Source organism: Suricata suricatta, chromosome 8 (assembly GCF_006229205.1).
Source record: "Suricata suricatta isolate VVHF042 chromosome 8, meerkat_22Aug2017_6uvM2_HiC, whole genome shotgun sequence".
In the NCBI taxonomy this organism is placed as follows: Eukaryota; Metazoa; Chordata; class Mammalia; order Carnivora; family Herpestidae; genus Suricata; species Suricata suricatta.
In genome coordinates, this window is record NC_043707.1 from 90,515,619 (window position 1) to 90,543,242 (window position 27,624).

A 27,624-nucleotide genomic window follows, 5' to 3' on the forward strand; every position below is an offset into this window, starting at 1 on the left:
CTGTTAGGGCACCAAACCTCAGAGTGCTTTGCTGATTAGAGTCAGGAGTGGCCTGTCCCCCTGCCCTGTCCCTGAGGCATGATTGCACCTGGTCAGGGAAAAGATGAGTAAACTAGATACACTCTAATATAACATATAGTTTTCCCCTAAGCAATTAACTGATAACTAACTGGGCCTGAATGCCTTTGTAAAAGTCACTACTGCAATAACATGTATCAATCATCTTTGGGACTCTGAGAGCAGGCATTATGTCTCCTGAGAACCTGTTTTTCTGGGAACTTTCTCTTAGGGTTATAAACAGCCTAATGACCCTTACTCACAAAAAACTGACCTTTACTAAACAATGCTGTTTGCCTCTTTGTTAAAGGTTGCTTCCTTAAGGCTTGGCCTGAGGTTTTGTAAAAAATACCTATGACAACATGAGTGCCTGTAGCTAGGTTTTTAATGACAATCATTACTACTAGAATTGTAACTTCTGCAGAACCCATGTCCTGGAAAATTGTAAAACTTATCCATGAAAAATCATCTACTGCTCTTTCTGGTCCTTGTACCTTTTGCCATAAATAAAGCTTGAGAACCAGACAGGGCAGAGATGCCTGCCAGAATGGTAGAGACACCTGCCAGGTGGGCAGGGATGCCTGTTGGGTGATCAGAATGAAACTCAAGGCTCTCTCACTCTCTCTGGCCTACACCGTCATCCTTCAGAGGAACCCTGGACCTGCTGGAGCTGGACTCTGGCAATACACTTGCACTTTCTATCTCTCAAAATAAATAAATAAACTTTAAAAAAAGCTATCTTGTTCTACTGACTAAGGTCTCTATTTCAAAGACATGTTCCCTACCCTTCCTTTCCCCATCACCCACTTTCACCCCCAGGTCTTCTGGTAGCAGGAAAAGAAAGGAGCAAGTGTAACTTCTTTGTCCTGAAAGAAATTAAATAGAAAGGATAAAATAAAGTATATGATAGCTGATATCAAGGACATCTTTTTGGCTGACTATAATGGTTCTTTTGGGTTTAATTTCTTGGTGATTGCTGTATATCGTTGACAATCTACACGTTTGTCCTCCCAGAAGACCACAAGAGAAGAGTCAGAGGCCCAGCCTCCATCATTGTGACCATCAGCAAAATGCACCTTTCAACTACATTCTATAATTTCACTGAGGTATGGGATGGTCCATTCAAAAGGGCACTTTTCATTGGGTGTAAAAATAACCCTAATTGTTATCAAGTTGGGTGGGAATCATGAAACTGGCTCTTGGCTGTACTTTGACATTGACAAAAGCAGAAGGAAGTCTGGGATAGCTGCTAGAATTTTGTGGTTCTGGTTGGGGAGGATAATAAACATGTTAGGCGCTACAATCACTTGTGGCCTTATTGTCTGAACTACCTCAGTCAGACTTGAAAACATCTAGCTAGCCAGGGAGGTGCCTACACACTAGAGTATATATAATAGCATTTTTATTTTTTTCACAGGATATAAAATCAGTTTCCTTAGAAATGAAGGAGAGACCTATTAACAGCTAGATCCAAGGTCAGGCATCTATCTATATATAGATATACACATTTATATGTATACATATTTATGGTGTTTGTGTGAAGAAATGTGTGTGTAGTTGGATGGGTCTCAAAACAAACCTCTTCCAAGGTGAGTCAATAAACATTAAAAAAAGAGACAGAAGCGATCAATAATATAGAACATAGCCTAGGGGCACCTAGGTGCCTCAATAGGTTAAGCATCCGGCTTCAGCTCAGGTCATGATCTCACGGTTCGTGGGTTTGAACCCCGCATCTGGCTCTGTGCTGACAGCTAGCTCAGAGCCTGGAGCCTGCTTCAGATTCTGTATCTCCCTTTTTCTCTGACCCTCCCCTGCTTGTGCTGTCTCTCTCTGTCTCTCAAAATAAATAAAGAAAAACAAAATATTTAGAATATAGCCTAGAGATACACTAAGATACAGTAGCTATTGAATTTTAGAAATGTGGAAGTCTTTGGTGACCCTAGTGAGTTTTAATCAAGTTAGAAGATAGATTTTATTGTGCAGTTGGATGCAAATATGACGTGAATCAAGTCAATAAAGATGGTGAATGATAGACTGTATAGACTATAATCAATATTTTATTTTTTAATGTTTTTTTAATGTCTTTATTTTATTTTGAGAGACAGAGCAGAGAGTGAGCAGAGGAGGGACAGAGAGAGATAGGGAGACACAGAATCTGAGCAGGCTCCAGGCTCTGAGCTGTCAGCACAGAGCCCGACACGAGGCTCGAACTCACAGACTGTGAGATCATGACCTGAGCCGAAGTCAGACGCTTAACTGACTGAGCCACCCAGGTGCCCCCAGAGATTTTTTTTAAGCTCTTAGTTTTAATCTCTCTACCCAGCATGGGGCTCAGAGTTACAACCCCAAGGTCAAGAGTCACATGCTCCACCAATTGAGCCAGTCAGGTGTCTCTGAATAAAACAGTGTCGAGGGAAGTAGAAATTCAGGATCAAAGGTAAACATTTTAAAAAAAGGAGAGATCTGAGCACATTTTCAGGTTGAGGCAATGCAGCAAAAAGATAAGGAGGGGAAAAAAAGGATATGAGAATATGAGGGGATGATTGGTTAAGGTCAAAGAAGAAACAAAATATGTGAGAGAAAACAGAAGAGGAACATTGGTGGATGGATGACATCTCATCCCTTGAATATGGAGGAAATGAGACACTAAACCAGGCACCTGGGGACAACTGTGAAGATCCCTCTACTTGGTTCATGTGCACTTCTGAAGCTCTGGAGTGCTCTCCCCCTATCCTAGCCTCTTCCTGATTCATACCTTTCCTGCAAAAACTTGCATCCAGTAGCCTAACAATTGTGGGCATAATACCATTGATTAAAATGCCACAATAAACACACCTAATTTGGTTAATTTAGGTTCAAACAATGAAGTAGAGCTCAAAAAATGCAAAGCAACATATTCATTGATTTGTACTTATATTTCTAATTTGTACTTGAAGTGAGAGCATGAGTTCAACTTGGAAAAGAAAATGGAATCCATGTTCCAAAGTTGCTTCATGAAGCTGACCTGTGGTGGAGGCTGTTCACTTTTTAAATCCTGGAGCATCAGGCTTGATCATCTAAAACATTTGTATCAAGAGTGTTGGTCCAGGCGACCAGATCTTCCACTTGTTCTTCCCATGACTCATTCGTGTCACCATCATCTCGTAAAATTGCTCTCTTCCACCTCTCCTTTGTTCTATCAGTCTTTACGACCATATCGATTTCAGGTTGTGAATCAGGAAAATGTTGAACTTTAAGAGGAAATATAAAAAAAATTAATAGACATGGCAGGGAACACAATAAAAAGAAATATGCCCCTGCATTTGTAGCACAGTGCCTAAGATCTGGGAGTGAATGTAAGCAACCTTCTAAAACTCTCTAAATTTCACATTTTTTTGTCATATATCATTATTTCCATTCTTGTCAGATTTTAGGGTTTTGTTATTTCATTTATTTAACATGTATTTACTGAGTCCCCGCTCAGTGCCAGTAGATGTGCAGTGAGAAGAGTGTCCATAAACACTTTAGCAGCACAAGGATAGAATCACTGTGCCTAAGTGAAACAGACTTGGATTTTGCCAGAGGAGAGGCAATTGGCAGAACAGAGAAGGGCAGAGAAGGAAAGTATAAGTATTCTAGACTGAGGACACAGCACATACTAAGGCACAAAGGTATAGGAGCACTTGACAGGTTTGGAGGTAATCAGAATTGACACATGAGCATTTATATGGCTAGCTGCTGTGCTAAGCAGTCTATACGTCTAATATTATTTAATTTAGATACAACCCTCGTGACAGGTAGGTATTACTATCCTTATTTCACAGATGAGGAAATGGAGACTGAGTGACCCACAGTAACTTGCTCAAGGACACCCAACTAATAAGAATTGATCCCAGGTCTGTCAGATCCCAAATTCCTGTGTTAGAGTGTGCATGAAGGGGTAGTGGAGCTAATGAGTTAGGCTGAGGCCAGACTAGGAAAGCCTCCTTATGTCATGCAAAGGAGAGTCATCTCTTTTGTAAAGGTCTTGTAAACAGGGAAACAAACTGATTACTTTTAAAAAAATTTTTATGTTTTTAATTTATTTTTGAGAGACAGAGACAGCGTGAGAAGGGAGGGTCAGAGAGAGAGAGAGAGAGAGAGAGAGAGAGAGAGTTACAGAATCTGAAGCAGGCTCCAGGCTCTGAGCTAGCTGTCAGCACAGAGCCCGACGCAGGACTTGAACCCACGAACCGTGAGATCATGACCTGAGCCGAAGCCGGACGCTTAACCGACTGAGCCACCCAGGCGTCCCACAAACTGATTACATTTTAAAGGAAGAATATAGATATAGAATCTACATTTCTCAATATTTCCACTCAGCATGGGGAATGTGTTTTCTAGGAATGTTTCATCCTTGTTGGTGCTATTTATGTTTTGTTTACCTCTACAACCTCATTCATTTTCCTCCCATCTGCATAGTTGCCACCTAATTCATTGCCTTGTAAGGGATCTAGGACGAATTCTGTTGGTCTCATGTTCATTTCCCTAATAACATATCAAATAAGCCTTGTAATATTCATTGTATTCTAGTTATGCTATGGACAAAAGTTATAAGCAAAATGTTCTCTTGGTCTTTTGCTTTATAGAAAGATTTCTAAAGAGCTATGAATTTAGACCACTGCCATTATTCTGGGAGAATCCTGAGGTCTACAATGATGGAGCTTTTAATTTTGTATTTTAACATTAATCTCTAGCTTTCATTAATGTAAATGTGAATTCTGTCTTTCCCTTAAGAAAACTTTCTACTTTATTTTCTATGAACACATTATTGAAGGACTAACTCTAGTTCTTCCTAACCTGTATTTGGGTCATTCTGAATTTGCATGTTTTGGGGTACGAAAAATTCAGAGCTCAGTTCAAACCAGTTTAAACAATAGGCAAATGTCTTATCTCACAGAAGAGGAAAGTCAGACATAGGGCAGGACTGAATGATCCAGAGACTCAACAATGCCATTAAGGACCATTTCTTTCCACTGCTCTGCTTCCCCATCTTTGGTGTTGTTTTCATCTTCAGAGTCACAGCAAGAGAGCTGTGACCATTCTAGAACTCACATGAGACATGGCAACATTCAGAGATAAAAGGAGGTCTTTCTCTCCAGAATCTCAGTTAAGAGAAGGAAAACCATCCCTTCTGTAGACATCCTCTCAGGCAGAATTGTGTTACACGCTGCTCCTAAGCTAGTCCCTGGCACGGGAAATGGGATTACCGTAATTGACTGACACCACTGTTGTCCAGGAATGATTGTTGAGAGCCAATCACTTTGACCATTTGCCTTCTAGTTTCTGCCATGTTAAAAGAAAAAACTAATAAACAACACCCCACCAAAAAAACCAAAAATCAACCAACCAACCAACCAAACAAACAAATAAAACCTACTAGGAAGCATAAATGAAATCCTGGCTAGAATAGCAGAGCATACTGTCAAACAAATATAAAAAATGTTTCCTTATGACAAAGAAAAATTATTATTTTCAACTTCCTTCCTCCAAAAAATCTTAAGTATTACAAATCCCTTCAAGAAACCTTGGATCTGCTGGTTGGAATTAATAACAAAGGCAGAAACTCTGTTATTGTGTTAACAAAATAACTTAAGAAAGCACAAACCCTAGGAGCACCTGGGTGGCTCAGTCGGTTAAGCATCTAACTTTGGCTCAGGTCCTGATCTCACAGTCTATGAGTCTGAGCCCCCTGTAGGGCTCTGTGTTGACTGCTCAGAGCATGGAGCTGCTTCAGATTCTGTGTCTACTCTCTCTGCCTCTCCCCTCCTCACCCTGTCTCTCTCTCACACAAAAATAGGTAAAGATTAAAAAAAATTTTTTAAAGCACAAACGCTAATTGCCATATAGTTTGTGCTTTCTGGGAATGGATCCTGGAAACTCTACTTCTTATATAAGTTTTTTTAAATCTGAAAATAATTGAGTTGGTAAAGATATTAAAATTTGTTCTGATTGGTAAGCTCTTTGGCAATACCATTATTGCCAGATGGTTTATTTCCATTTACTTCTGTTGTCAGTCAGGGTTCAGTTGGGAAAACAGAGGCACTATAGATAATACAAGAATGAGGAGTTTAATGTAGAAAATAGGGATTACACAGGTGTGGGGAGACATAGGGGGAATGCAGGTCTGGAGGGCCACAGCTGGAGAACTGGAAAAACAGTCACTATCTACCTTAGCCTGATGTGGGAAAACCAGGAATTCGTGGGGAAGTACAAGGAGCTTCACACATCTAGCCACCCAAAATGCAACAAAAATTGTGAGTTCATAGAGATATTTGTGAAGCCATCATATTTTTAAAGTTTATAAAGAGTTGCATAAAATTGCTGTCAGGGGAAACTGACAATTTCTCAGGAATAGTGGCCTCTTCTTTCCTTCCACCTCCTATATCTCTGATGAATTTTTCTCATTAGCAAACTATGATATGCTAACCCCCTCTACGAAAGAGGATCACAGAGTTCATTACTTTTTCAACCATGTCATGCTTCCCTTTCATATGCTGTGTAAGTTCACTATTGCTACATAATAAACAACCACAAAATTGGAGTGACCTACAACAGTAAGCATTTGTGAGATCACACATCTGCAGGTCAGCTGGAGATTGGCTTCCCTAGGCTGGGGACAGCTGGGAAGTCTGGCTGGGGAAGCTTGGCTCTATGGCTCTCATCTTTCTCTGTAATCAGAAGGCTAGTCAGACATGTTCTTGTGATGGTGACAGAAGTGAAAAAGAGCGAGCCAAATTGCACAAACTCTCTTCAAACCCTGGGCATGCCACACCCACCAATATTTCCATTGATCAAAACAAGTCACATAGCAAAATTTAAAGTCAAGGGTCAAGGGAGTACATTTTGCCCATGGACGTAGAAGAGGATAGAGAGTGAATATTTCTGAACAATAATCTAATTTACCATAAGCTATTATGTGCAGTCTCTCCTCTTATTAGTAAGATTAGACACAAAATATAGTTTACCCCATTTTCAAAGAGGACAGGCTCAGGACTGGAGATCTAATTAGTTTCTAGAGATTCCTTAAAGTGTTCTCTCTTCCAGCTTACCTTTCTTACTATTCTCACTCATCATGGGTTTATTTACTTTATTCCAGGTTCAGAGCTAAAAGCATAACCACTCTGCTTCACTGCGGTAGTCATTCCCTCATTCATTTATGAGCACTGAAAGGCTACTCTATGAGGCACTGTGCTGTGGCAGATTGAGAGGTAAGCAGACCCTTTCCTTAGGAGGTGATTTTTTTAAATGTTTATTTATTTTTGAAAGAGAGACAGAGAGTGAGAGCAGGGGAGGGTCAGAGAGAGAGGGAGACACAGATCTGAAGCAGGCTCCAGGCTCTGAGCTGTCAGCACAGAGCCCAACATGGGGCTCGAACCCACAAGCTGTGAGATCATGACCAGAGCTGAAGTTGGTTGCCCAACCAACTGAGCCACCTAGGCACCCCTAGGAGGTCATTTTCTAAGGAGATTGGCAGTACAGAGACTTATATAACATTGCATGTGTGGAGGACAAACTCTAAGGGGCTCATCATGATCCCCACATTCCAGTGTTCACATCCTTATGTGAACTCCTATATTTTAAATATAGGTGGGTCCTATTACTTCTAACCAATAAAATATGACAAAGTGATGGAATTTCAGTCCCATGATTATGTTATATTACATAAGACTCCATTTTGCTATCAGACTTGGTCTAAAGACTCTCCTTTCTGACAGGTGAGGCGAGGTGGTAGGCTAGGTTGGAAAAGCCCACATGGCAATATACTGCAGGCAGCCTCTGGGAGCTACAGGAGGGCTTCAGCACATAGCCAGAAAGAAGCAGGGGCCTCAGTCCTAAGGATAGATGGAAGTATATTCCATTAGCAACCTTAGTGTGTTTGCAAGTAGCTCTTCCCCATGCAAGCCTCCAGATGACACTGCAGCCCAAAACACACCTTGATCACAGCTTATGAGATCCCAAGCAGAGGATCCAGCTATACCATGCCTGGACTCTGGGAACACAGAAACTGTGAAGCAATAGATATGTGTTGTTTTAAGTCATTAACTGTGGTGGTTTGTTACCTAGCAATAGAAAAGTAATAGGGAGGGGGAGTTAAGATGGTGGAATAGACCCTAAACTTGTCTCATCCCTGAAATGCAGCTACATCAGCATCAAATCATTTGGAACACCCAGGAAATTGATATGAGGATGAAGGCAACACTTGTGCCCAGTGAAGGAAACAATCAGCAAAACTAAAAGGCAACCAACAGAATGGGAGAAGATATTTGCAAATGACATATCAGATAAAGGGTTGGTATCCATAATCTATAAAGAACTTATCCAACTCAATACCCTGAAAACAATCTGGTGAAGAAATGGACAAAAGACATGAATAGACACTTGCAAAGAAGACATCCAGATGGCTAACAGACACATGAAAAGATACTCAACATCACTCATCATCAGGGAAATACAAATCAAAACTACAGTGAGATACTATCTCACATCTGTCAGAATGGCTAAAATTAACAACTCAGGCAACAACAGATGTTGGCGAGGATGTGGAGAAAGGGTAATGCTTTTGCACTGCTGGTGGGAATGCAAACTGGTGCAACCACTCTGGAGAAAAGTATGGAGTTTCCTCAAAAAATTAGAAATAGAGATACCCTATGATCTAGCAATTGTACTACTAGATATTTATCTAAAGGATATGAAAATGCTGATTTGAAGGGGCACATGCACCCCAAAGTTTATAGCAGTGCTATCAACAATAGCCAAATTATGGGAAGAGCCCAAATGTCCACTGACTGATAAATGGATACACACACACACACACACACACACACACACACACACACACACATATATACACAATGGAATACTACTCAGCAATCAAAAAGAATGAAATCTTGCCATTTGCAACAACATGGATGGAACTAGAATGTATTCTGCTAAGTGAAATAAGTCAGTCAGAGAAAGACAAATATATGATTTCACTCATATGTGGAATTTAATTTAAGAAACAGAACAGACGAACACAGGGAAGGGAAGGAAAAATAAGACAAAAACAGAGAGGGAGGCAAACCATAAGAGACTCTTAAATACAGAGAAAAATCTGAGGGTTGCCGGAGGGGTGTTGGATGGTAGGAGGATGGGCTAGATGGGTGATGGGCATTAAGGAGGGCACTTGTTGGGATGAGCACTGGGTGTTATATGTAAGTGATGAATCACTATATTCTACTCCAGAAACCATTATTACATTATATGTTAGTGTAGTAAGTTAGATTGGATTTAATTACAAATCCAATTTTAACTTGGATTTAATTAAAACAGAAACAAAGAAACATACAAACAAAAGGTACAGGGAGTGATATGACAGAAATGCTTCGATAGCTCACAGGGAAAGTTTCATAGAGAAGGTAATACCTGAGCTGAATCTCAAAGAATGGGTAGATACTAGAAAGGAATGAAGAGTATTTGGAGTGGGGATATGAGAAAACACAGCATACTTCTCAAATCTTTTTGAAATGAGGTAGAAAGTTGTCATGAGCCACTAGGTCAGCATGGTGTTTAGGGTAAGAGGGGGAGAGCAGAAAGAGATGTCACTGAAAAGGTAGACAGATATTAGAGCCTTCAGGACTTTGCCACGCCAAAGAGTAGAAGTTTTATCCTGAATGAAACGGGGAGCGGAATATTTTAGACTCAGAAAAACATAAGCAGATGTGAGTTGTAGAAAGAAGTCTGACAGAGCAGGGCCAGGAATTGCTGTAATCATCCACGGAACCAAACGATCTCTTCCACCGGTGCAGGTGTGGGGAGGTGAGAGGACAGAGACTGCAGAGAGCAGAGGTTCAGGAGGGAAGCAGAGTAAGGCTAGAAAAGGCAGCGTTTCTTACCAGTGCTTGTAGGTACCCTGAAATGTGGAAGAAGGCAGAGTGGGGGAGAGAAGACTGAGGCTGGGGAGTTAGAGGAGGAAATCTGAGTAGTACATGGAAACAAGATGGAGGAGGAGTAGAATCCAAGCCAGGGGACAGGAAGCCAGAGATACAGAAGCAAGGCTCATGAAAAACCACTAATTGAAGGTTGCTGCCGGTCCCTGGAATGTCTATGCTTTATGCTTGAAGGACAGGTATCAGGGAAATGCGAAAACTAATACTTTTAGTGCTTTCCTGTTCACGAAGAATGTTGGCACACCTGGAGTCATTTAGTCACAAGAATGCTGTGTGTCAGGGCCGCATATTAGAAGCAAGTATTCACTGAACATCTTCTACAGACTCAGTACTGGCTGAGGATGAAGAAATTGAAAGTCAGAGTTTAAGTGACTTTCTCATCATTGCACAGACCTGGTACCTAGACCCAAGTTCTCTGACTCCAAATGTCTTGCATTCCCCTTCATACTAATGCAATTCTATTATAAGGTACCAACTCTCTTCCTGCTCAAGACCTAGCCTCAATTTATCCCAAATATTTCTTTAAGAAACACTAATTTTAAAAAGATTGCCAAACTCAACTAACATTGTTCCTTCTCTTCAGCCATATTGCGTATATCTCTGAATCTACAATGATATTTAGGGATCAGTTTATTTAGTGTTTTTCTTGTTTCGAATGCTTTTATACATTTTGAAACTTAGCTTTAGATTTTCAAGTAGTGTATTAACCCATTAAAGGGTGCTAAACTTCAAAGTAGAAGTGAGTCAGGTTTTTTCAAAGCTCCAATTCTTACGTAAGTGATATACTGAATTTATTTTGTTAGCCTGAAAGAGTTAAAAAATCTTAAAAGGAGAACACGATATCAGGCCTTGCAGATTTAAACTTATCTGAACTCAGCAGAAATGTAAATGTATTATGACTAATATTTTAGTTCCCAAAACAAAGCAAAACAAATAGGCTATACTCAATGTACTTGGAGTTGGGCAGGAATGAACACTTTCTGGTAGATAATTGGCTGTGTAAGGCCTTCTGCTTTCTCTGGCGAGCCTCGCCATGGCAGCAGTGTACCTGGGATAAGAGAAAGAAGACGTTATGTAAGTTTCGAAGTGAATTCTGGGAAGTGTACATTACTATTGAGACAGATAAGGCCAAACATAGCAAATCTGACAGCCCAGCAGAGCAGTGGGGTTTGATTCTGATGCCCTTCTGAGTGAGTATTCACTACTACATCGGTAAACGGAAATTACTCCAGGATGTTTCCTAACGGTCAGTACAAAAGCAAATATAAAGTAATATTAATACTGTAAAAGTAATAAAAGCATCAACTGATAAGGCAAGGTGCATGTGTTTCCTGGTACCTACATAACTTACTTATTTTCACAGAGTTCTGGAGGCTGATTCCTTTTTTTTAAAATTAGGAATTGGTATTGAAATATTCGTCTCCCATTGAGATGATCGTATGATTCTCCTTCCTTATTCTATTTTACATTTTTCAAATATGAATCCAAGGTTACATTCCTGACATAAACCCCACTTGGTCATGTTATAATTATCACAATTATTTATTATATTATCACATTTATGTTATAGTTATTATAATTATATATGGGATTCAATTAGCTAAAATTTTTGCATTTGTGTATATGAGGTATATTTATCTATAATGGGTTTTTATTTTCTTCCTGGTAATGTCTTTGGTTTTGTTATCGAGGTAATGCAAACACTAGTTATTTTGTTTCTTCTTATTTCTTTTTATTTAATTTTTTTAAAAATCTGGTATAATTAACATACAGTGTTATATTAGTTTCAGGTATACAATACAATGATTCAATGATGCTCTACATTATTCAGTGCTCATCATAAGTATATTATTAATCCCTTTCACCTATTTCATCAACCTCCCCTCTGGTAACCACCAGGTTGTTCTCTATAGTTAGGAGTCTGTTTTTTTGGTTTGTCTCTTTTTAAATTTTTGTTTATTTGTTTTGTTTCTTAAATTCCACATATGGAATCATATGGTATTTGTCTTTCTCTGACATTTTTTGTTTTCCACTGTACTCTCTAGATCCATCCATGTTGTTTGAAACGGCAAGACTTCACTCTTTTTTATGGCTGAGTAATATTCCACTATACATATACATATACATATACATACACATACACATACACACATAAACACACATATATGTACACACCACATCCATTTTTTATCCATCCATCAATCAATGGACAGTTGGGCTGTTTCCATAGTCTGGCTTTTGGAATAATGCTGCTATAAACATAGGGATGCATGTATCTTTTTGAATTACTATTTTCCTATTCTTTGGGTAAATACCCAGTAGTGGAATTATTGGATTGTATGGTATTTCTATTTTTAATTTTTTAACATTTATTTATTTTTGAGAGAAAAAGAGAGTGCAAGCAGGGAAGGGGCAGAGAGAGAGGGAGACACAGCATCTGAAGCAGGCTCTAGGCTCTGAGCTGTCAGCACAGGGCCTGATGCAAGGCTGGAACCCACAAACCAGAGATTATGATCTGAGCTGAAGTCAGATGCTCAACTGACTGAGCCACTCAGGTGCTCCTATTTCTAATTTTTTGAATAACTTCTACACGGTCTCCCACAGTGGCTGTACTACTTTGCATTCCCACCAACAGTGCCTGAGGGTTCCATTTTCTCCCTATCCTTGCCAACACTTGTTGTTTCTTGTATTTTTTATTTTAGCCATTCTAACAGGTGTGAGGTGATACCTCATTGTGATTTTGATTTGTATTTCCCTGGTGATGAGTAATGTTGAGTATCTTTTCATTTGTCTGTTGACTATCTGGATGTCTTCTTTCAGAAATATCCATTCATGACTTCTGTCCATTTTTTAATTGGATGATTTGGGGGTTTTTTTAGTTTTGAGCTTTATAAGTTTTTTTAACATATTTTGAATACTAACTCTTTATCAGATTTGTCATTTGCAAATATCTTCTCCCATTCAGTAGTCTTTTAGTTTTGTTGATTATGTCCTTTGCTGTGCAGAAGCTCTTTATTTTGATGTAGTCCCAAAAGTTTATTTTTGTTTTTATTTCCCTTTCCTCAGGAGATGTATGGAGAAAAATGCTGCTATGACTAACATCAGAGAAATTACTGTTCATGCTGTCTTCTAGGGTTTTTATGCTTTCAGGTGTCATATTTAGATCTTTAATCCATTTTGAGCCTATTTTTGTCTATGGTGTGAGAAAGTGGTCCAGTTTCATTCCTTTGCCTGTAGCTGTCCAGCTTTTCCAACACCATTTGTTGGAGAGGCTGTCTTTTCCCCATTGCAGATTCTTGTCTCTTGTGTTGTAGATTAATTTGCCAAAACAGCATGGGCTTATTCCTCTGCTCTTTATTCTTTTCCATGGATCTGTCTGTCAGTTGTTGTGCAGGTACCATACTGTTTTGATTATGACAGTTTTGTAGTATATCTTGAATACTGGGATTAAGATACCTCCCATTTTGTTCTTTTTCAAGATTGCTTTGGCTATTTCGGGTCATTTGTGATTCCATCCAAATTTTAGGATTATCTGTTCTAGTTCTGTAAAAAATGCTATTGGTATTTTGATAGGCATTGCAACAAGAGGTAACCCTGACTTTAAAACATGTATTGGGAGGTATTCTCTTTTGTATTTTCCTAAAAAAAGGAAAAATTTGCATTTTCTACACATTGATACTAGGTTTTCTGGAAAAATTCTTCAGTGAAGCTATTGGGCTGGGGGTTGTCTTTGTATGAAGGCTTTTAATTACCAATTCAATTTCTTTATTAGACATAAAATTATTCAGGTTATCCATTTCTTTTTAAGAGAGCCTATCTTTCACTTCATCTATGTAGTTGGATTTATTGGTCAAAAATGTATTTTATCTTCATTTTAGAGAGGTATTTTCACTGAGTATAAAATTCTGGGTCAATAATTTCTTTCAAGAACTCTAAAGTTGTCATCAATTATCTTTTGGTGATAAAGTTTCTGCCATAAAGTTATTGTTCTTATCATTGGTTCCTCTGCATGCAGTGTGTGTGTGTGTGTGTTTATCCTTTGCTGCTTTGAAGATTTTTCTCCTTATCACTGAGTTTCAGCAATTTGATTACGATGTGTCTGGGTTCAGTTTCTTTTTATTTCTGTTTCTTGGAATTCATTGAGTTTCTTGGTCTCTAAGCTTATAGCTTTCATTAGATTTGGACAATTTTCAGGCATAACTATTTCTTCTTATATTTTTTTCTGTCAGTTCTTGTCTGGGCCACATGTAACTTATACCAGTTGATATTGCTACATAGTTCACTGAGGTGTTTTTTCCTCATCTTTTTTTCTCTATGCTTATTTTCAAGTTTCTATTGCTCTATTTTAAAGTTCATGGGTCATTTCTTCTACAATATCTAATTTGTTGTTCTTTCCCAATAGTGTACACTTCAGTTTTTTTACTTACTTTATCTGTAGATATTCCACTGACCTTTTGTATATCTTCCATTTCTCTTCATCATAATCACAGTTTTCTTTAGATCCTTCAGTATATTTTATAAGATGTATAATAGCTGCTTTAAAAGCCATATCAAGGGGCACCTGAGTGGCTCAGCCAGTTAATCGTCTTGACTTCGGCTCAGGTCCTGATCTCACAGTCCGTGGGTTTGAGCCCCGCGTCGTGCTCTGTGCTGACAGCTCAGAGCCTAGAGCCTGCTTCTGATTCTGTGTCTCCCTCTTTCACTATGTCCCTCCCCAGCTCGCTGTCTGTCTCTCTCAAAAATAAAAGATATTAAAAAAATTTTTTAAATAAAATCCGTATCTACTAATTCCATCATTTCTATTATTTTTGGATCTATTTATATTGATAGATTTTTATTTTGGTTATGGATTATATTTCCCTGCTTATTTTCCTGACTGGTCATTTTGTATGAGATTCTGGGTGTTGTAAATTTTCCTTCATCGAGCAATGAATTTTGTATGTTTCTTTAAATATGATTGCTTCAGCATGGAATTCAGTATCTTACAAATCAGTTTGCATATTCGAGGTTTCTGTTTATAAAATTTCTGACGGGTTTAGCTTCTCCAGAGGGGCTAATATAGCTACATGTTCTTGAAAAGTACATGACAAGAGTGATAAAACGTACTGTATCCCTTCCATCCAGGGATCTGACTTTTTGTAACAAGTTCTAAGGGAACTTCTTGGCTTCCTTCCTGTTCCTCCTTTCAGACAGTACACAATCTAATATACCCCTGGGAAACCACAGCTGTCCTCAATTTCACCCCTGCTTACACCAAGCCCTAAGCTAACATATATACCTTATTTCTGTGGCCGCAGTTGGGGGGATGGGTGGGGTAGGATGCTGACGGGGAAGGCAAAGCGGGGGAGGGACACAGAGAGAGCCCTCAACAGTGTTCTATGTGGGAGCAGAACCAAAGGAATAATTCTCTCCCTCTCCCTTTTTAAAGCCCAGTATGTGTTTTTGACTCATATAAAAGCCTCCTTTTTTAGAGAGATGAAGGGGGAAGCAGCTTTAAGTCACAGTATTTATAATACAGAATGCCCCACTAGCTTTGTGCTACAACTAGAAATCCATGGTAAAGTTTTGGGGTACATTCTGAGAGAGAAGCTGATTAAATGAATTAAACTGACAAAATTTGAAGAATAAAAAATGTGAAATTCGTTTTAAAAAACTGTTGAAAGGACTGGGTATGTTTATTCTGAAAATGAGAACACTTAAGGGGAGGTGGGAAAAAGACACAATAGCTATTTTCTGAACTCAAAGGACAACCCCACAAAAAAGAAGAGCCTTATTTGTGTTGCATCCAAGAACAAGTGGAGACTCTTTCATTTCTGCCACAACATTGCCTTTGAACCAGGCCTTCCACCCAAACCCAGAGCCATCCTTGGCCTCTCAGGGTCTGAGCTGACGCTCAGTCTCATAGACAAAAGCCCGGGTTGTAGCACCCAGGATGCCTAGATAGGAATTTGAGCTCTGTCTCTTACAGAGTGGGTAACCTTAGGGAACATAAAAAACACCCACCTTTTTCTGTATACCCTCTTATTAAAATGGGGATAATTTCTCATTTCCAAATGGTTTTTCAGGCAAATGTAAAAACATAGAGTAAGTATTCAATAAAAATCTGTTAATTGAATGAAAGAAATCTATAATAGTTGAATGTCATAAGGTATTAGATTTAAGCTAGAAATAAGGGAGATTCAAGCTATTTGAATGATCCTTGAAGTACTGAGCCCCCTGTCTCTAAAACCATCCAAGCAGAGAATATAAACTGCTATAGCCGCTCGGGAAAACTGTGGAGGCTCCTCAAAAAACTCTCAGTAGAACTCCCCTATGACCCGGCAATAGCACTGCTGGAGATCTACCCAAGGGATACAGGAGTGCTGATGCATAGGGGCACATGTACTCCAATGTTCATAGCAGCACTTTCTACAACAGCCAAATCATGGAAAGAGCCTAAATGTCCATCAAATAACAAATGGATCAAGAAGATGTGGTTTAAATATACGATGGAGTACTACATGGCAATGAGAAAAAGAAATCTGGCCATTCATAGCAACATGGATGGAACTTGAGGGTGTTACGCTAAGTGAAATAAGTCAGGCAGAGAAGGACAGATACCATATGTTTTCACTCATATGTGGAACAGGAGAAACTTAACAGATGACCATGGGGGAGGGGAAGGGGAAAAAATAGTTAAGGAGAGGGAGGGAGGCAAACCATGAGAGACTCTTAAATACTGAGAACAAACTGAGGGTTGATGGGGGAGGGGGAGAAGGGAAGGGGATGATGGGCAGGGAGGAGGGCGCTTGTGGGGATGAGCACTGGGTGTTACACGGAAACCAACTTGACAATGAAGTACAAAAAAAGAACTTAAAAAAATAAATTAATTTAAAAATAAATGAAACCATCCAAGCAGAGACTAAGTAATTTCTTGGCAGAAATGTTTTAAAGGTTTGTTTTTCCCTTTGTCTACATTTTTTCCCAAGTATTTTAAAGGGAGCATTTCCAATGTCCATGCTAATGCTAATTCTCTCTTTAACCACAAGATGGCACTTAATGTTCAGTCTTTGAGTAGTCCAATAAAGCCAGCATTCCTTCTTAAAAATGCATTAAGCACAGAATTATGTAAATGCATAAAAACAAGGTTTAACTTCAATAACCCTGAAAGGCTAGCACAAACGTACATTAAGTTAATGTGTTCAGCACAGATATTTTCTATATAATTGGAGATAAGGGAATCATAGTATACTGAAGAGTAGTAATCCAATATTTTTGTGAGTTAGAACACTCGCAGACTCAGATACATGAACTTAGAAATCATATATATTAACTCCTTAATTTCAAATACAGTACAGAAACATCTGGGTGGCTCAGTCAGTTGGGCATCTGACTCTTGATTTCAGCTCAGATGATGATCTCACAGTAGTGAGATAGAGCCTGCTTGAGATTCTCTCTCTCTCTCTCTCTCTCTCTCTCTCTCTGCCCCCCTATGCTCTCTCAAAATAAACAAATAAATTATAAAAAATAAAATACAGTACAACAAAATCCATCCTACATTTTATAAATACGAGAAAGTCTTATGAAGGAGAAAGGAGCTAACATTGTTTAATAAAAGAATTTGAGATTGACCCAAAAAAAAAACTTTTTCCACAAAAGGTAGACTTGATTTGTGCTTGCATTTGGTAGACAATATTCCCAGATTATCTGACAATTTTTAAGTTTTTAATAAGCCTATATTAATGGGCAAGTAGAAATAATTGTGTTTTAGTCATCAAATACGTGCTTATCAATAACTTTGGGCAAGTTGATTAATTTTATGTTTCTCTCATTAGCAAACTGCAGAAAATATCTACCTCTATGTCCGCAGAATTTCTGTGGAGACACTTAGGGGTGACAATCCAGGTGAAAAGGAGGCTAGGAACTTTGTCTTGAAGCTGTGTCCATCCAACAAGGAAGTGGCGTGGCCTCAAGTGCAAGTTGATTTGCTGTGGCTTTGAAGGAGGCTGAGGGGGACTACGGTGGGGTTACACTCAGGGGGACAAATGTCAACTCCACAGCATGGCCAGTATTACGTTAGGAAATGAAAGCATGCCTGGCACACAGTAGACGGTTTGCCACTTAGTTCCTGTTCTGTCTGTGCCTACTATGTGTGCACAGGAGCAATATTCTTTCTCAAAGCTACAAAAAATGGAAGTCTCCAGAATGGCTAACTTTTATTTAGATAACCTGCTGTCACACAAAGCTTAGATTATTGGCACAGATATTTCCAAGACCACCTAGGTGATCACCAGCCACAGAGTATGACATAAACAGTTTTATAAGGAAGAATATTTGAAAGAACAGCTTGTACTGCTTTCCGATTCTGTATCTTTCAGTATTTCTCCAAAGAAAATAAATACAAACTACTGATTAGCCTCTAGATTCATATTCTTTCCCATGTCTTAGTAGAAAAAAGCATTTGCTTGAATAGTCAAGAGACAGGCAAGGCAATGGGGGAGGGAAAAAGGCCTTAGAAATGATCGAATGACCAACCAAATGATCAGCTCATGAATATTTATGAGCTGCCTATAATGACAATGGGTTCCTAGTAATAGTAACTAAAAACATGTGTAAAACTTAAGAATTTGCATAAAATATTCATAACAGTTCATTTATATTTCCAGTTTTCAATCACTCTTATATGATCATACCCTCAGAATTCTTCAAAGAGAACCATTATCTATTAGAATCAGCCTTAATAGAAGTCAGCATCTACATTTAATTCTTCTAAAACTTAACTCCTTCACATTAATTTAACTATTAAGTAGGGAAACAATGTAAGTGTGCATCATTCAACAAATGACTGAGTGCCTGCAAGACGCCAGGTCCTGTACTAAGGGCAGGGAATACAAATCTGCAAGAATGGCCCTGGTCTCTCTCCATGAACAGATGAATGTCTACACTGCAGGTTCTGAAGGAGCCCGCAGGTGCTATGGGAGGAGGGTGTGGGGGGACGTGGAAGCCCGAATCAGGGACCCTGGATCTTTACGCCATCCTGGTGATAGACTTTGTCAGGCAGGAGAGATGACTAGAGTGGATAAGAGAAAAGAACCATGTGCATCATGGAACTAAAATAAATGTGGTCACGATAGGTGGGAAAATTCTCTAATTTTTACCTGTTTATGACAGAGACCATTTTCATCATCTGAAAAGTTGGAGGGTGTGGGTTTTTGTCTCCCCTTCTCAGGAACTAATATTTATTGAGTGTCAACACTATATGATTAAATTTATATACAGTCTCACTCAAGAGATCAAATGAAAAACCACTTTGCAAGGTAACTAATGTTATCTCTATTTAACAGCTAAGGAAACAAGCTGAAAGTGAGTAAGAATTTTTCTAAGATTCGCATGACTCAAAACGCCATGCTTTCCCCCATGCTACCTCCAAAGAAGAAGGGCCACAGTGGGAAAAGCCTGAATCATAGTGAACCTTTTGAGGACTTACTGCATACCAGATTCTGTTTGAAGAGATTTACAATGTATAAATATATTAATCCTCACACTCGCCTTGAGGGATGGGTATGGCTTTTACTTCTATTTAACAGATAAGGAGACTGAGGCACAAAGGAGTTGGATAACTTCCCCTGAGTTGGTCAGAGAGGTGGTACTTGGTGGAGCCAGGCTTGAAGTGGAAACAGTCCGGCGCCCTGATCCCATTGCTTAAGCACTCCACATTCCACCTTTTCCCTCAGACCAAAGCCTAACTCTAGACCACCAGCAAAGACCCTGCTGGGAAACGCAGCCCAGCAGAAGGCACACAGTGGTGAAGAGATCTTATGTCCCAGAATAATAGTGAGAAAAAAGAGCTTGGTGTGGCTTAAGAATCAAGTCTTGATTGATGAGGAGATGGGAGGACAGTAGGAGGAGGGATATGAAGCAGGCAAGATAGGGCTTTCTCTTTAATACTATGCAGATAAAAAGTTGTTACTTTGCATTTTCTGTTTCTTTTAATAGGAAATTTCAAGTCCAGGAAAGCATTTTCAATAAAGCCGAGAAAAGCGTAATGACATTATATGGCATGCACATATAGACCAATTGCTTGCAAAGATGCCCAACCACTTTCTGAGACTATGAATTGAGCACTTTATTATATTGTATTTTGATCGAACATGAGATTTCTAATAATTATTTGAAAAGAAGTTGATTCAACATACTTTAGATTTTTGCAATTTCTTGTGCCATACTAAAATTATTCAGCTAAATGTAATATCTTTAAAAAACTTTATTGTTTTTAAACTAATCAACTCCAACATTTAAAAGAAGCAAGTATCATTTGATCTAAATATATTCTCATCAACCACCAGATGGCATAAGGTGTGAGAGTTTTATTCTGACAGGGTCAACCACGCACATGATAATTTCACCTATAACTTCAAAATAATGTATTTGGGAAAATGTTCTACACTCAAACAGCTCACAATTATTTCAGCCATATGTAGAAGTGGATGGATAAGTTGAAAATGACACAGTCCTACTTTTTCTAAATTTTGGGTTCTGTGGGATGCTGGTATTACATAATGAATCAATGATCAAACCAAAAAAAAAAAAAAAAACCCAAAGCAGTTCTGTTAAAGGAAATAAAAAAGGAAGCCATGTCAAAGCAAAATTAACCGTATATTCTAAGTAGCTTTCTTTAACTCTAAATGAAACTTGAAACATGCCTTCATGAAAAAAACCACACTTGTATTCTTCAAATTCTGCCTTAAAAAACATTTTCTACTGCCTATAATTTATTCTGAAGGTAGAGAAGTATCAAATGCAAAAGCTTTTCTCCACTCTGGCTTAAAGGGAAGCTGCCACGGAAGTCAACTGAAAAAAGAATATTCGAATGAAAACCCCAGTCAAAGGGTAGGAAAGTATGTATTTTTTAAGAACCTCAATTTCTTTAAAAATTTTTTAAATGTTTATTTATTTTTGAGAGAGAGAGAGAGAAGGTGCAGAGAAAAAGGGAGACACAGAATCCAAAGCAGGCTCCAGGCTCTGAGCTGTCAGTACAGAGCCTGATGCAAGGCTCAAACTTGTGAACTGCAATATCATGACCTGAACCAAAGTTGGGATTTTAACCAACTGAGCCACCCAGGTGCACCAAAGAACCTCAATTTCTACAGAAATACAAAACACAGTATGTTATTTTTATTAATCCTGTATATCCTTCTAGAAATAAACAATGATATTGCTAACAAGCCAAAGAACTAAAAACTGAGGTTAATGAAGTAAATGCAAAAAAAAAAAAAAAGGATCTTTAACTCCGCTAGTGTTGTGTACAGCACATTAACCGAGTCCTTTGAAATAAGCACACCAGAATAAATAGCTACTCTAGCTAACTAAACCACAGCGCTCTGATGCAATCTTTTCCCAGCATGATAAAGAGGCAAAACTGTCTTTAGGAGTCAAGAAAACAAAGATGAGATTAAGATCTGTCTTCTAACATAGTTTAATCAACAATTTCCGAAGATATTATAATAGTTTTATATTTTACTAGATGCTTCCCGATTAGATGAAATACATTTGGTTCTTGAATGAAAAATCCATGGACGATGAAAAGATATTCGGAACTATGAGGATAAAAAGGATAAAAAGCTAATTGGTGGTAGAGAAACAGGGGGTTCTTTTATTTTCTGATTTCTAAGTCATATGATAATGAGGATAATGGCAATTGGAGTAAGAGAAATAATGTGGAAGGTGTTGTGAGAGTCCCTCACTGAGGCGCATGCCCAACTCTATTTTTGGCAGCCAACAAGTGAACATTAATAAAGGGAACCTCACTAAACTGGAGTTGGGGGGCCAGAAGGTAGAACCCTACCACCCAACTTCAATTACAATTACAATTACAATGGAATGGTCCATTATGGACCCCAACAGAAGAACCATCATCAGGAAAGAATCATCAATCACAGATACTAATAGGAAAAGGTGTATATTCCCTCTCCTATAGGAAACTGACTACGCCAGCAACTTAGCCAATGAGAAACTGTCATCATCCTGAACTTGTGCTTTCAAAACAACTCTTCTCAACTTATTCCTTCTCTATAAAATGATGTTTCTCTTCCTTTGTTTGTTGGACTTGGCCTCTGGTATTGACCTGGATTTCAAGTCCCAATTTGCGATTTTCTGCTATTCCTGAATAAACCCATTTTTGCTGGTCAAATAACTTAAATTTTAAAGGTTAACAGCAGCAAAGATGTTTCCCACCTAGGTTCATAGGAAGGGAAAAAGATACTTCTTATTCTTGTTCTTATGTTTAGAAAAGGGCATCCATTGTTATTTCCAAAGATTTCTTTTGATGGTTCAGCTAGACAGTAGAAAGTAGAATGATAGATATTTCAAGTTAAAAACAGAATACAAATTACTTACTTTAGATTCCATTCTCTAGGATGTTTTAATTCAGGTTTCTTCCATTTATAATACTTTCCAATAAAATGTGGATCTTCAAACACTGAAATTAGAATTTTGAAAAAGATTCAAAGTTTAAAATAATTCTCTTTTCATTAAGTTGATATGTGGCAATGATGTACACTATATAAGTTCAAGTCAAATTACCGTGCTCACTTTCCAAATTTCTTCCTTTTATTTGAACTTTGTATTACTGGATATTTGAAATAAGTAAATTTTTCTACAAAATTTCCATTATAATGACATTTGTTTATATATCATTTATAGTAATGAAGAAGGTGTTAAAATAATGCATAAAAACTATGGACGCCACAGTTTAATAAAATTTGAATTCAGCACTGCAAGTGAAAAACGAAAAGTGACACTATAGGTCTTGATCTTTCACAAAGCTAGAATCTACCCTGAATGAATTCCTTGCCAATGACAGAAAATTCTCCTCTCTGTTGTTGGGAAATTGCCTGTGCAGTTGCCAAACAGTAAGGTCACAATGTCTTTCCGTAACCTGAGTGCTGAGTCTTTATGGGTCCTAGTTCGGACCTCTGGGGCAATATTGACCAGGATCATCCCTTCCCTGTGGGAGAGAGTCCTTCTAATATTTGAAGATACCTATCAGAACAGCCTCAGTTCCCCCAACTCTATCTTAAGATATGATTTTCTAGAGACCTAATCATCCTGACCACCCTGGCGGTAAACTTTGCTAACCTTCCTATTAAAGTTTATGTCCAGAAATGGCTCAGGATCTTGATTTCTTTTAAAAAGCAAAGATGTAAGTAGGTTACTACCCCTCTTGATCTGTGTGCTACGCTTCTGTCACTTCAGCTCAGATCTGCATTAATATTTTCTGGAAATCAAAGTATACCACTGGCTCATATGTTTGTGGTTAATCATAAGCTTTATGCCTTCAATAAAATTAACATAAAATTTACTGAAAGTCAGATCATACACACAAACATCTAACTATCTATCTATCTATCTATCTATCTATCTATCTACCTACCTACCTACCTACCTACCTACGTCTCCCTGTTTCTTGTAATTGTCCTGGGTTTATAGTCTTGAACTATTTAACCAACAGATGCTCTCCACCAGTCTTACCCTTATCTGGAGCTTCCTTCTAAACAATGATTGATTAACCACTGCTAGCTTGATGAAATATGTCATTGATAGAAACATTTACACTGAATAGTTCTCATTTTCTTCTATTAATATTATTTTAGCCAGCAGTGTTCCTGTCTATTCTTTGATTTCTTTTCTTCCTTCAAACACACAAGTACACACACGTACATGTTCTTATAGGCTTTATTAATATTCTTTTGTTGCTATTTGGATTTTTATTTCTCCCTTCCTTTATATTAAGGAAGCAAATATGAGCTCCTTAAGGTTCTTAGTGAGGTTTCATTATTTCCTTTAGATGATTATAATAACTAATATTAATAGAGTTCTTACCACACATTAGGAATCTGTACAGTAGGTATGTAGTGGTTGCCATTACAATATACACTTTATAGATGTACAAACTGACAATTTGAGCAATGTCTTCTCATTGGGACTATTCATTACCACTTAGATGAAATTTAATTTTGGGATTTCTATTCAAGGATAATTCATGTTTCCTTGTTTTTTTGAAATTGCCTTTCCTACATTTTCTATTTGAATATGGACATCAGTCTCTTCCTTTCATATTATGAAACCCCAAATGGCATGGTCATCCTTCCTGAATATTTCCATTAATTTTATTTCATTGACTCATTTTCTTTATTGCTTTCTCTACTATCTGAGAGTTGAAAAATGCCATAGTATTTGTACATTTTTATTTTAATGTTTCCTTTTTTATCCCTATAGTTTATTCATTCACTTGTTCTCGTACCATCTGATCATAAACTTCTCAAAAAAGTGTATCATAATACGTATGTATCTAGACATAGAAGATTCTAAATGAGTGATGTTGACAGGAGGGAAATAGTTCACAAGGTGGTGGGGGAGGACATGAGAGCGAGCAGGAGGAAAGGACCAGTGAAATTTTGTCAGAAGTTCTTGAAGCTAAAATTCCTCACCATGACCATATCTTGTCTTTGTGGCAGTCCGTAGTCTCTGGTAGGAAATCACCTTCTGTTGGCTCCATGATAAACTTTTTTCTTCTCTTCCTTCTAAGGATAACCGGGCATCACCTTTACTTTGTTTTTTCCATGGTGAATCTCTTATCCAACATCTGTATAGGTTGATCTAAATTTTTTTCCGCTGCTCGGACTGTCACATCCGAAGAAACATAGTAGCATCAACTTGCCTTAGCATGCTTTGTTTCCACACGTATTATCTCATACTAACCATTGAACAATTTAAAATAAAATGTTTCTTTCCATGAATAGAAGTTTTAAAATGAGGAATAAAGAGTTAAGTGTCTAACTTAAATCCATGAAGTGTATGTGGCAGAATTAGTACAGGGCTATGAAGTCTCCAACTTCCAACATCATGCTCCTCCCACTACAGCCTTTCCAACCTTGGTTGCACATTGTAATCACCTGGGGAGCTTTAAAAACTACTACTGCCAGGTCCTGCTCCCAGAGATCCTGATGTAATCAGTCTGGGGGTGTGCCTTTTACATGGGAATTTTTACAAGTTCCTCTGGTGGTTCTATTGAGTGGTCAAGACTGAGAAGCACTGCATTAGAATTAGATAACGCTGCCTCTGGTATTCTGGAGACACTTGTCCTGATTGCTGCTCAAAAACAACGAATGGAAGTCTTCTGTGGTGAAAGCAAGCGCCCTCATGATGCTTCAGGGCGTCTGGCCTGTCTGATGGCAGCAAACAAACACCAGGAAGCCTCTGCTCAGGATTACAGAGCACACTGGTCTGAAGGAGTTCTTCTCCTTCAACATAAACATTTCCTTATGGGGATCATATTCTGTCATTAAAGGTGCTGTTGCCCACAACCATGTGTATTGGTTTGTTCTCTGCCAAACTTTTATTTGCCGTCCTATTCTGATGGACAGAGAACAGGGGATCATCAGTGCATTTCCCCATATGATTGCCTACGATTATAAGCTAATAATTATAATTATTGAAAAATGTACTGCATATACTTCAGAGTTTGAACTTACATCTCAGGCTATATAGAGAGAGCATTTTTATACCATATTATGGAAGCAGTTTTAGTATGTGAAAAAGAGCAATAAATGTAGAGTCGGAGAAACTGGTTCAAGTCATAGAGTCAGAACCTACTTGTTCTAATAATAAGCACATTATTGAGCACTCACTATGTGCTAGGTACTATCGTACGTGCTTCAATGCTACGAGGTATGTGCTATAATTATACTCATTTTACAGACGAGGGAACTGACAGAGAGGTTAAGAAACTTGCCCAAGGTCACACAGCTACTAAATGGAAGAACCAGGATTAAATCTCAGCAATTTGTTTCCAGAATTTACACTCTTTATCAATATATAATATTCCCTCTTACCTGTGTGACCTTAGGTAAATTCCTTAGCTTCTCTCAGCCTTGATTCTCTCATCTGTAAAGCAGAGTAATAATAGCAGCAATGTCTGGTTCATGGGGTTGACACGCCACATACTGGTTGACAGATGAATTCAAGAATAAGACGGGGACGATTGAAAAATCATAGACAGCAGACTTTGTCAACGGGACCGTACATGAATACCCGTGCTAGTCTTATTTTTTACGCATTTTTAAATGTTTTTATTTATTTTTTGAGAGAGAGAGAGAGAGCAAGAGACATAGTGTGAGCAGGGGAGGGTCAAAGGAGAGGGAGATACAGAGTCTGAAGCAGGCTCCAGCTCTGAGCTGGCTGTCCGCACAGAGTCTGACGCGGGGCTCGAACCCACGAACGTGAGATCATGACCTGAGCCGAAGCCAGACGCTCAACCGACTGAGCCCCCCAGGCGCCCCTGTACTTGGTATTATTATGGCACACATGACTATGGGTAGATTTGTTGCACAAAGATATGGAAAAGAGTTAATACCCCAAATCAAAACACAACCACTCATCAATATTCATAAAAAAGCTTTAAAAATATATAGACAAGAGTTTCATAATCTTTCCAGTGATAAGGATGTAACTGTAGAAACTGAAGATATTGGAAGTTTCCCTTTTATTTCTCAGTGCTTGAAGAAGCATTCTATAATCGGAAAGCTTCATCTTTATTATACACAAAATTAGACCATTAAAAAATAGTATTGGATCTCATCTGGCTGAATTATCCAAAGGCAAAATGGCCAGCAGCACAATAAGGTTTAACTTTAAATTTAGTTTTAATTTTTAAAAAGTGTTTATTTTGAGAGAGAAAGAGTACGTGAGCGTGCAGGCAGGGGGAGGGGCAGAGAGACAGGGAGAGCGAGGACCCCAAGCAGGCTCTGCACTGTCAGCACACAGCCTGATACTGATACTGGGCTTGATCTTATGACCTGAGCCAAAATCAAGAGTCAGATCCTTAACTGACTGAGCCACCCAGGCACCCCTAAGTTTAATGTTTAAAAATAAAATGCTAATTATTATTGAAGAAAACCTCCTGAAACATTCTTATAACAAATCCGTAGGGGAAGAATAGACAGAGTGATTGTGAAATCCTGCGCCAATGGTTAGAATCAAAGTCTCTGAAACTCTTCTGAGTTAGAGGCAGCCGCTAAAGATCACAAAAAGGGTGGAATTACCAACTAAGTTAGTAATAGATCTAGAAAGGAGAACTAAGTTAAACATTTTGGTGGCAAGTCTTTCAAAGAAGAAACTGTAGTCAGTGGTGCTTCATTATTTTTTCATCTTAATTGTTTTTTCAATAGCATGACAATCATTTCCAAATTTCCTTAAGTTCTGGCATGTGCTATTATTATCATCATCATCATCATTATTATTATTATTATTATTATTTATTATTATTATTTTAAGTGGGCTTAATGCCCAGTGAAGAACCCAAGGTGGGGCCCAAACCCATGATCATGTGAAATAATGACCTGAGCCAACAATCAAGAGTCAGACGCTCAAGCAGCCACCCAGGTGCCCTTATTTTTGTTTCTTAGCAGTTTGGAGTTTCCAAATGCTTCTAACATATTTACATGTTATTCCAAAAAGCACATTCTTCTCCTTCCCCGCCTCCTCCTTCTTTTCCTCCTTCTTTTTTAGAGAGTATGTGAGTGGGAGGAAGGGGCAGAGAGAGAATCTGAAGGAGGGTCCACACTCAGTGCAGACCCTG

General features: G+C 38.4%; 1 protein-coding gene across 4 annotated transcripts in view; it reads right to left on the reverse strand.

The window, feature by feature from the left end:
* Positions 1 to 805: 805 nt before the first annotated feature.
* UBE2U (ubiquitin conjugating enzyme E2 U) overlaps positions 806 to 27,624 on the reverse strand; it is a 56,084-nt gene continuing 29,265 nt past the window's right edge. For 2 of the 4 annotated variants that reach the window (XM_029948025.1, XM_029948023.1), the window contains exons 8-10: positions 22,383 to 22,464; positions 10,952 to 11,055; positions 2,954 to 3,287 (exon numbers count right to left, since the gene is read on the reverse strand). In XM_029948025.1, the coding sequence (XP_029803885.1) occupies positions 3,100 to 3,287; positions 10,952 to 11,055; positions 22,383 to 22,464 (374 nt within the window). In that variant the 3' untranslated portion in view covers positions 2,954 to 3,099. Of the gene's footprint in view, positions 924 to 2,953; positions 3,288 to 10,951; positions 11,056 to 22,382; positions 22,465 to 27,624 lie in introns of those variants that run through there. The other 2 variants (XM_029948024.1, XM_029948026.1) reach the window with 2 other exon arrangements.